The sequence below is a fragment of the Oncorhynchus mykiss genome, chromosome 10, assembly GCF_013265735.2.
Source record: "Oncorhynchus mykiss isolate Arlee chromosome 10, USDA_OmykA_1.1, whole genome shotgun sequence".
Lineage (NCBI taxonomy): Eukaryota > Metazoa > Chordata > Actinopteri > Salmoniformes > Salmonidae > Oncorhynchus > Oncorhynchus mykiss.
Window position 1 is genome coordinate 32,411,424 of NC_048574.1, and position 11,457 is coordinate 32,422,880.

The 11,457-nt window shown below is 41.5% G+C and overlaps 1 protein-coding gene across 1 annotated transcript in view; it reads right to left on the reverse strand.

Moving 5' to 3' along the window:
• LOC110533654 (protein EURL homolog) overlaps positions 1–11,457 on the reverse strand; it is a 54,195-nt gene extending 42,738 nt beyond the window's left edge. Inside the window, exons 1-2 of the mRNA XM_021618082.2 lie at positions 11,298–11,457; positions 3,658–3,791 (exon numbers count right to left, since the gene is read on the reverse strand). Of these exons, the coding sequence (XP_021473757.1) occupies positions 3,658–3,784 (127 nt within the window). The 5' untranslated portion in view covers positions 3,785–3,791; positions 11,298–11,457. The remainder of the gene's footprint in view (positions 1–3,657; positions 3,792–11,297) is intronic.

The following is an 11,457-nucleotide window of genomic DNA, read 5'->3' on the forward strand; positions in this document are numbered from 1 at the left end:
CTGTATACGGCCAGAAGAAAACATGAAAACGCTCGTCCAGGAGGCAGCGCTCCTAGTGGCAGGGGACTTTAATACAGGCAAACTTAAATCCGTTTTACCTAATTTCTACCAGCATGTTAAATGTGCAACCAGAGGGAAAGAAATTTGACCACCTTTACTCCACAAAGACGAGTACAAAGCTCTCCCTCCATTTGGCAAATCTGATCATAATTCTATCCTCATTCTTGCTTACAAGCAAAAACTAAAGCAGGAAGCACCAGTGACTCAGTCAATAAAAAAGTGGTCAGATGAAGCAGATGCTAAGCTACAGGACTGTTTTGCTAGCAGACTGGAAAATGTTCCGGGATTCATCTGATGGCATTGAGTGCACCACATCAGTCACCGGCTTCATCCATAAGTGCATCGATGACGTCGTCCCACACAGTGACTGTACGTACATGCAGTACCCCAAACAGAAGCCATCGATTACAGGCAACATCTGCACTGAGCTAAAGGGTAGAGCTGCCATTTCAAGGAGGGGGACTAACCCAAACGCTTATAAGAAATCCCGCTATGCCCTCCGACGAACCATTAAAAACAGGCAAAGCGTCAACACAGGACTAAGATCGAATCGTACTACACCGGCTCCGACGCTCATCGGATGTGGCAGGGCGTGCAAGCTATTACAGACTACAAAAGGGAAGCACAGCCGCGAGCTGCCCAGTGACGAACAAGACAAGCTAGATTACTTTATGCTCGCTTTGAGGCAAGTAACAATGAAACATGCATGAGAGCATCAGTCGTTCCGGACAACTGTGTAATCACGCTCTCCGTAGCCGATGTGAGTAAGACCGTTAAACAGGTCAACATTCACAAGGCTGCAGGGCCAGACGGATTACCAGGACGTGTACTCTGAGCATGCGTTGACCAACAGGCAAGTGTCTACACTGACATTTTCAACTCGTCCCTGACTGAGTGTGTAATACCAACATGTTTCAAGTAGACCACCATAGTCTGTGTCCCAAGAACACTAAGGTAACCTGCCTAAATGACTACAGACCCATAGCATTCACGTCTGTAACCATGAAATGTTTTGAAAGGCTGGTCATGGCTCACAACACCATTATCCCAGAAACCCTAGACCCACTCCAATTTGCATACCGGCCTAACAGATCCACAGCCTAACAGATCCACAGATGTTGCAATCTCTATTGCACTCCACACGGACCTTTCACATCTGGACAAAAGGAACACCTATGCTATTCATTGACTACAGCTCAGCATTCAACACCATAGTGCCCTCAAAGCGTATCACTAAACTAAGGACCCTGGGACTAAACAACTCCCTCTGCAACTGGATCCTGGACTTCCTAATGGGCCAGTAAGGGTAGGCAACAACACGCTGATCCTAAACACGGGGACCCCTCAAGGATGTGTGCTCTGTACCCTCCTGTACTCCCTGTTCACTGATGACTGCACGGCCAGGCATGACTCCAAACACCATCATTAAGATTGCCAATGACACAACAGTGATAACCGACAACGATGACACAGCCTATAGGGAGGTTAGAGACCTGACAGTGTGATGCAAGGACAACAACCTCTCCCTCAACGTGATCAAGACAAAGGAGATGATTGAGGATCGAGCACGCCCCAATTCTCATCGACGGGGCTGTAGTGGAGCAGGTTGAAAGCTTCAAGTTCCTTGTTGTCCAAATCATCAACAAACGAACATGGTCCAAGCACACTAATACAGTTGTGAAGAGGGCACAACAAAGCCTATTACCCCTCAGGAGACTGAAAAGATTTGGCATGGATCCTCAGATTATCAAAAAGGTTCAACGGGTACACTATTGAGAGCATGCTGACTGGTTGCATCACTGCCTAGTATGGCAAAAAAATGAATGACAACGCGAAAACAGTTCCGAAAATGTTGTTGATTTACTCAAAATAAAGAACATAAATACCTTATTTACATAAGTATTCAGACCCTCTGCTATGAGACTAGAAATTGAGCTCAGGTGCATCCTGTTTCCATTGATTTCTTCAACTTGATTGGAGTCCACCTGTGGTAAATTCATTTGACTGGACATGATTTGGAAAAGACACACCTGTCTATATAAATTGACACATGTTTGGCTGCCCAGCCAAACTGAGAAATCGGGAGATAAGGGCCTTGGTCAGGGAGGTGACCAAGAATCCGATGGTCACTCTGACAGAGCTCTAGAGTTCCTCTGTGGAGATGGGAGAACCTTCCAGAAGGAAAACCATCTCTGTCAGATGACAGAGCTTGAGAAGATCAGCAGAGAAGAACAGGAAAAACTCCCCAAATACAGGTGTGCCAAGCTTATAGCGTCATACCCAAGAAGACTCGAGGCTGTAATCGCTGCCAAAAGTGCTTCAACAAAGTACTGAGTAAAGGGTCTGAATACTTAAGTAAATGTGATTTCAGGTTATTATTTTTAATCAATTAGCAATAGTGTCTAGAAACCTGTTTTTGCTTTGTCATTATGGGGTATTGTGTGTTGATTTCACTATTTATTGTTGACTATTTATTCCATTTTAGAATAAGGCTGTAACTTAATGAAACAAATGAAATTAAGCAATATACCCCATTACTTCTTACTAGTAATACATTTATTGTTTTAGAAAAACCGAAAGCATGGTCATCCGTTTATTGGTTTTATTTTTGTTGTGCAATTATGGGAAAACTATTTTGGCTTGTAAAAACATTTCAGTGGATGGTAGATTATCATTTCTTTCTACCTACCTGCCACAGTGGCTGGTGGACCAAAAAGTGCATTTCAAACCCTGCTAAGCCTCATTCACATTCCAATTGTGCTGCGCCAGAAGTCATTCATTTCAATGAGGACAACACGCACCAGAGTGGCATTGCAGTGCCCCCTTGCGTCCAAGGCTCTGTTGCGAGACGCATACTTTGCATCATCTTCAGTCCGACCAGAGTCAGTCAACAGAACAGGAAGGTAGAAAAACCACAGAACAAATATGTAGTTTTCCACCATGGCTTTATAGGATAGCTAGCAACTTGTAAACAATGATCCAAATGAGTACTATTTTAATAGTAATGTTGAATAATACATTGGCTGTTAAGTCAATTATGACTGTAGCCTCCCATTTTAATTCCGAAAATGTTCTTGATGGTATTCATGACATTTGTTTATGATGATAATTATTAGGCATTGGGTTAGCTGGCTACATTCAACCTAGCTATCTGCTCTGTGTAAACTAGCTGGACTTGATAGAAAGTAAATGAAAAAAAGTTGAGGAAAAAGTAAATAAAATAAACATGTTTTAATATCACCGGAAACAATACTTTTAAGACAGGAGAAACATAAAAAGGTCATATTTTGCAATCTTCCAAAAATAAATGCGACCTCTGACAAGAGACCCTTCCATCTTGCGTTATGACACACTACACCTGTCCGACCAGTAGCGGAGCAAGACCATATTTAAAGGACGTATGACCAACGGAATTCAATTCATTTTTGAACAAGGAGTTACTGTGCTGTTGTGTGCCATCCTGCCACTGACTACATTTTTTATCAAGTAACACCAGAACTGTTCTAGGCCACTGTTCTTCCCAGGCAGCAGATGGCCAATAAGAGTTGAATGAAAAATGTGATAGCTGTTATCCTCCCCCCTACTTCACTCTCTCACCTTCGATGCTGAGCTCAAAGCAGACGTGGCAGAAGGACATGGTCCCCGTGTCGGTCTCTAGCTTGCAGACACTGCAGATGTTGTCGTCGTTTAGGTCGATGTTGACAAACTGCTCCTCTTTGTCCATACTATCTCTGAGAGGGAGAAACACAAAACACAGATAAGAGGACATGAAAGGAAATGAGACTAGCACAACGTCCATTGACCTAAGAGTTCTCCCTCATTCTTGAACAGAGAAACTCTTTCAAATTTACATCTTGGCTTGTACTAGTCAGACGGAACGGGAAACTTTCGGATGTAAATTGCTCATCATGAATGGGACTGTCATTACCATGCTGAGAGGTACAGTTTGTTCAAGGCAGTGCACTCAAAGCATGTCTGATGAAATATCAAACAGCGCAGAAGATAGAGATCACCCTTTTTGAGAAGGGAGAGGGATGACCTGATTTTTAAAACGATGGAACACCTTTTAAAAAGCTTATGAAAAAGCCATGTAAACGAGGACCCAACAGTGATCTCACAGAGAACAGAAACTGTGTGTCTGGTGACCCATGTTTACTCTCTGTAAATTAACTTACCCCGGCTTACATACAGTGGGGAGAACAAGTATTTGATAACCTGCAAAATTGGCAGTGTTTACTACTTACAAAGCATGTAGAGGTCTGTCATTTTTATCATAGGTACACTTCAACTGTGAGAGACGGAATCTAAAACAAAAATCCAGAAAATCACATTGTATGATTTTTAAATAATTCATTTGCATTTTATTGCATGACATAAGTAAGCAGAACTTAATATTTGGTACAGAAACCTGTTTGCAATAACATAGATCATAAGTTTCCTGTAGTTCTTGACCAGGTTTGCACACACTGCAGCAGGGATTTTGGCCCACTCCTCCATACAGACCTTCTCCAGATCCTTCAGGTTTCAGGGCTGTCGCTGGGCAATACGGACTTTCAGCTCCCTCCAAAGATTTTCAATTGGGTTCAGGTCTGGAGACTGGCTAGGCCACTTCAGGACCTTGAGATGCTTCTTACGGAGCCACTCCTTAGTTGCCCTGGCTGTGTGTTTCGGGTCGTTGTCATGCTGGAAGACCCAGCCACAACCCATCTTCAATGCTCTTACTGAGGGAAGGAGGTTGTTCCCATCCATCCTCCCCTCAATACGGTGCAGTCGTCCTGTCCCCTTTGCAGAAAAGCATCCCCAAAGAAATGATGTTTCCACCTCCATGCTTCACGGTTGGGATGGTGTTCTTGGGGTTGTACTTACCCTTCTTCCTCCAAACACGGCGAGTGGAGTTCAGACCAAAAAGCTCTATTTTTGTCTCATCAGACCACATGACCTTTTCCCATTCCTTGGCAAACTTCAGACGGGCCTGGACATGCACTGGCTTGAGCAGGGGGACCTTGCGTGCGCTGCAGGATTTTAATCCATGACGGCGTAGTGTGTTACTAATGGTTTTCTTTGAGACTGTGGTCCCAGCTCTCTTCAGGTCATTGACCAGGTTCTGCCGTGTAGTTCTGGGCTGATCCCTCACCTTCCTCATGATCATTGATGCCCCACGAGGTGAGATCTTGCATGGAGCCCCAGACCGAGGGTGATTGACCGTCATCTTCTTCCATTTTCTAATAATTGCGCCAACAGTTGTTGCCTTCTCACCAAGCTGCTTGCCTATTGTCCTGTAGCCCATCCCAGCCTTGTGCAGGTCTACAATTCTATCCCCAATGTCCTTACACAGCTCTCTGGTCTTGCCCATTGTGGAGAGGTTGGAGTCTGTTTGATTGAGTGTGTGGACAGGTGTCTTTTATACAGGTAACGAGTTCAAACAGGTGCAGTTAATGAGTGGAGAACAGGAGGGCTTCTTAAAGAAAAACGAACAGGTCTGCGAGAGCCGGAATTCTTACTGGTTGGTAGGTGATCCAATACTTATGTCATGCAATAAAATGCAAATTAATTACTTATAAATCATACAATGTGATTTTCTGGATTTTTGTTTTAGATTCCGTCTCTCACAGTTGAAGTGTACCGATGATAAAAAACATTACAGACCTCTACATGCTTTGTAAGTAGGAAAACCTGCAAAATCGGCAGTGTATCAAACACTTGTTCTCCCCACTGTAGGTGACCATTTTGGAATTTGACAACCAAGCAGGTAATTTCATTACAACTTGAAAATAATTGTCTCTCTCCCCCACAGGACCCTTTTCTTCCTTGCGTTTATCTAAAGACTTACATAACTAAACTGCACAATGAGATTAAAATGAATGAGTGGGTGCACATATTCAAGGATCCCATTATTTTATACTGTTCCTAAATATAGCCTATAGTGACATTTGAAAACAACTTCCAGTAAAAGCACAAATAAAAATATGCACAATATGACAAAACAAGTGGAAAGGCAACCTTTTTTTTATTTTTTATCCAAGGCCCCTGTCCTTGCAGGAGGCCTTTTGGTATGCCTTCATTGTAAATAAGAATTTGTTCATAACTGACTTGCCTAGTTAAATAAAACAAGACAGGAGAGCATAAAGCTAGATAGCTAATGTTGTCAAAATACTTTAGGTACTGAATAAAAAAAACATTGTTTACAAAGTATGTGACAGATAACAGGTTTAGACTAACAATGAAATGCTTACTTATGGGCCCTTCCCAACATTGCAGAGAAAGAAAAGAGAAATAATAAAAGTAATAATGAATACACTCACCAAATCAGGAGTTTAGCAGAACAACTATCGTCATTACTGCCGTTACGATATGTACTTAAAATAAAAACAATTACATTGTTTTGACCAAGTGCGATGCGCCAAATCCATTAAAATCAGTCATCTAGCAGCAGTACAGTCTCCCGAAAGAGAGATTGTATTTTCAGAAGTACATACCATGTGTAGCAGCAGTAATGACAAAAAATAACTCAATTAGGCTACATATGCAGATATTCCAGTAACAGCACATTAAGTGTTTTAGACAGAATACTGCAATACTAAGATCTGATTGACTGGCTGGCAGAGTGTGTACCCATTTTTTTTAATTTCACCTTTATTTAACCAGGTAGGCTAGTTGAGAACAAGTTCTCATTTGCAACTGCGACCTGGCCAAGATAAGGCATAGCAGTGTGAACAGACAACACAGAGTTACACATGGAGTAAACAATTAACAAGTCAATAACACAGTAGAAAAAAGGGGAGTCTATATATACATTGTGTGCAAAAGGCATGAGAAGGTAGGCAAATAATTACAATTATGCAGATTAACACTGGAGTGATAAATGATCAGATGGTTATGTACAGGTAGAGATATTGGTGTGCAAAAGAGCAGAAAAATAAATAAATAAAAACAGTATGGGGATGAGGTAGGTGAAAATGGGTGGGCTATTTACCAATAGACTATGTACAGCTGCAGCGATCGGTTAGCTGCTCAGATAGCAGATGTTTGAAGTTGGTGAGGGAGATAAAAGTCTCCAACTTCAGCGATTTTTGCAATTCGTTCCAGTCACAGGCAGCAGAGAACTGGAACGAAAGGCGGCCAAATGAGGTGTTGGCTTTAGGGATGATCAGTGAGATACACCTGCTGGAGCACGTGCTACGGATGGGTGTTGCCATCGTAACCAGTGAACTGAGATAAGGCGGAGCTTTACCTAGCATGGACTTGTAGATGACCTGGAGCCAGTGGGTCTGGCGACGAATATGTAGCGAGGGCCAGCCGACTAGAGCATACAAGTCGCAGTGGTGGGTGGTATAAGGTGCTTTAGTGACAAAACGGATGGCACTGTGATAAACTGCATCTAGTTTGCTGAGTAAACCCATGGGAGAGAATGAGAAATTTGGCAAGTGAGTTTTTTTTGTATGCATGTGTCAGAGAGAGTAAGAGAGATATGAAAGAGGCCTAGGCTAGATGTTAGGGCATTGTGTTACCAGGTCACCTGCTCATAACTGACTAGTTAAAATGGGATACATTGATTGTTAATAATTGTAATTCTTATGCTAAATAGTCATAATTGTTTATACAGTTCAGTCAACTATACTGAAGAAAAATATAAAGGCAACATTGAAAGTGTTGGTCCCATGTTTCATGATCTGAAATAAAAATGTCTGGGATATGAAAAAAATATGTACAAAAATAGTATTTCTAAAACAAAAACAAAACAAACTTGGCGCACAAATTAGGTTACATCCATGTTAGTGAGCATTTCTCTTTCGCCAAGACAATCCATCCACCTGACAGGTGTGGCATATCAAGAAGCTGATTAAAGAGCATGATCATAACACAGATGCACCCTGTGCTGGGGACAATAAAAGGCCACTCTAAAAATGTGCAGTTGTCACACTACACAATGCCACAGATGTCTCAAGTGGAGGGAGCATGCAATTGGAATGTCCACCAGAGCTGTTGCCAGAGAAATTAATGTTCATTTCTCGACCAACGTTGTTTTAAAGAATTTGGCAGTACATCTAACCGGCCTCGCAACCTCATACCACGTGTAACCACGCCAGCCCAGGACCTTCACATCCGGCTTCTCCACCTGCGGGACTGTCTGAGACAAGCCACCGGACAGGTGATGAAACAGTGGGTTTACACAACAATAATTTCTGCACTGTCAGAAACGGTCTCAGGAAAGCTCATCTGCGTGCTCGTCGTCCTCACCAGGGTCTTGATTTGACTGCAGTTCGGCTTCGTAATGGACCGCAGTGGGCAAATGCTCACCTTTGATGGCCACTGGCATGCTGGAGATGTGTGCTCTTCACGAATTAATCCCGGTTTCAAGTGTACCAGGCAAATGCCGTGTATGGCGTTGTGTGGGCGAGCGGTTTGCTGATGTCAATGTTGTGAACAGAGTGTCCCATGATGGCGGTGGGGTTATAGTATGGTCAGGCATAAGCGACAAACACAACTGCATTTTATCGATGGCAATTTCAATGCAGAGATACCGTGACGAGATCCGGAGGCCAATTGTCATGCCATTCATCCACCACCATCACCTCATATTTCAGCATGATAATGTCGTAAGGACCTGTACACAATACCAAGAAGCTGAAAATGTCCCAGTTCTTCCATGGCCTACATACTCACCAGACATCACCCATTGAACATGTTTGAGATTCCCCCACCAATATCCAGCAACTTCACACAGCCATTGAAGAGAAATAGACAGCATTCCACAGGCCAAAATCAACAGCCTGATCAACTATGTGAAGGAGACATGTCTCACTGCAGGAGGTAAATGGTGCTCCCACCAGATCCTGACTGGGTTTCTGATACACTCACCTACCTTTCTGGGGTTTTTTTAGCTGTATTCCCAGTCATGTGTCATCCATTGATTAGGAACTAATGAATTTATTTGAATTGCATTTTAGATTTATTATGTCTATATTCAATGTTAATGTAAATTCATCCCATCTTTTTCCAGGTCCTGTGGTGTCTATATTAATCACACAATACGCGCACACACGTACTACCTCACACACACACCAACTCAAACTTTGTGCTGTTAAAAAAGGAAAAAAAAGTTTGTCTTCCTTAAAAGGTGTAAAAGCAGAAGCTTTTAAAATGTTATATTAATCATTTGGTGTTGCTTTATTAAATAGTTACCTCCCAGTTCTGCATAAAACATCAATATATGTTAACAATATGACCACCCTTCTATAAATGAATGACCTTGACATGTGGAATTTGACACGCTGTACATACTAATTAGCATATTACGCATCTAATTTACATCAAGTAGTAAAAGTTTTATTTTATATCATAAGTTGTTTCAAACTCTGTTTGCATAAAGCATAAAGATTTGTTCATGCAAACACTACCTTAACATACATTCACACATACCAAGAAACAGGTGTGATCATTCAGAGTTCCTCTGTCCAGTGTGTCTTCTTTTGCCCATCTTAATCTTTTTATTTTATTGGCCAGTCTGAGATATGGCTTTTTCTTTGCCTAGAAGTCCAGCATCCCGGAGTCGCTTCTTCACTGTTGACGTTGAGACTGGTGTTTTGTGGATACTATTTAATGAAGCTGCCATTTGAGGACTTGTGAGGCATTCGTTTCTCAAAATAAACACTAATGTACTTGTCCTCTTGCTCAGTTGTGCACCGGGGCCTCCCACTCTTTCTATTCTGGTTAGAGCCAGTTTGCACTGTTCTGTGAAGGGAATAGTACGAGATCTTCAGTTTCTTGGCAATTTGTCGTATGGAATAGCCTTCATTTCCCAGAACAAGAATAGACTGACAAGTTCCAGAAGAAAGTTATTTGTTTCTGGCCATTTTGAGCCTGTAATCAAACCCACAAATGCTGATGCCCCAGATACTCAACTAGTCTAAGGCCAGTTTTATGCTCCTTTTTCTGAAAAAGGGTTTTCTAATGATCAATTAGCCTTTTAAAATTATAAACTTGGATTAGCTAACACAACGTGCCATTGGAACACAGGAGTGATGGTTGCTGACAATGGGCCTCTGTAGGCCTATGTTGATATTCCCTAAAACAGCCATTTCTAGCTACAATAGTCATTTACAACAAAACATTTCTACAGTGTATTTCTGATCAATCTGATGTTATTTGAATGGACAAAAAAAATATGCTTTTCATTCAAAAACATGGAAATTTCTAAGTGACCCCAAACTTTTGAACGGTAATGTAGGTTTGTTCTTATATCATCAACACAGCGCTAAATATAAGCAAGTGCAAGCAAATGAGGTGTGACATGGTAGGCCTAATCGTTCAACACTTTAAAAATGGAATTAAATGAATTAATGCCAAAATATCAAGCTAAATAGGCAGTATTTTGTTTTTTTTAGCTAAACAGGTAGAGATTAAAGCAGGTGGGGCTCTACCTGCCCTGAATGACAGGTCGCCACTGTTTGGTGCCATTATTTACTAGGGATTAACATTGACCAGTCCGCAATCTTTTTCAATCATATCATTAGATATCCTCATCATAAAGTGTTCTGTGTTCCTGAGAAGATTCTCTATAACATGGAACACAGTATTCCCCAAGTATAACACCAAATCCACAGTTTCATTTGGAACCGTAACACCCTACTGGATAATTATGTGGATGTATTTGAATTCTAAATTAAACCTTAGGTGTGGCAATAATAATAATAATAATAATAATAATAATAATAATGCAATAATTGTAAATTTTCTTGCAACAGCCTTCAGTGAATTTGTTGCCACCTGATGCCCATGGCAGGGACAACTAGAAAACAACCGCTGTTCCCTAACTGATGTTTTTTTTTATGTTTGAGTAACATTAGTTAGCTAGGTTTAATACTTGGAGGAAATGACAGTAACATCTTCACAACATAAATTTGAAAAAGTTAGCCTAATTTACGACTAGCTAGCTAACACATACAACTAGCTAGTTTGCTAGCTACATTGGCATGCACCTGAAATGAGTGGCTAACTAGTTAACTAAACGACTGACATTATGTTAGCTTGCTGCTAGCAAAACCTATAACACTTGCTGCTAGCTAGCCAACATACGCTTGCTATCCAACGTTACGTTAATCGTGACCCGTTATCTTATCTGGTCGTCAAGATTAATCATTTCCAGCAGGAGCCCAACAAAATTATAGCTACTAACACTATCTAAACGATAAAACAGGGTAATGACATATGATGTATTTCTTCGGTCTGACATTTACCTTGTAGCTAGCTAATCCTTTGTCAAATCGTCAAGGGAATTCACGGGTGTTTGAGTTCCCTTCACCTCGGTCCTCGAGCGCCTGTGGGGCAGTAGATTATTGTTGATGGTGGCTTGCAGACTAGCACATTTCTTTGAGAGGAGGGGAAACCCACCCACCT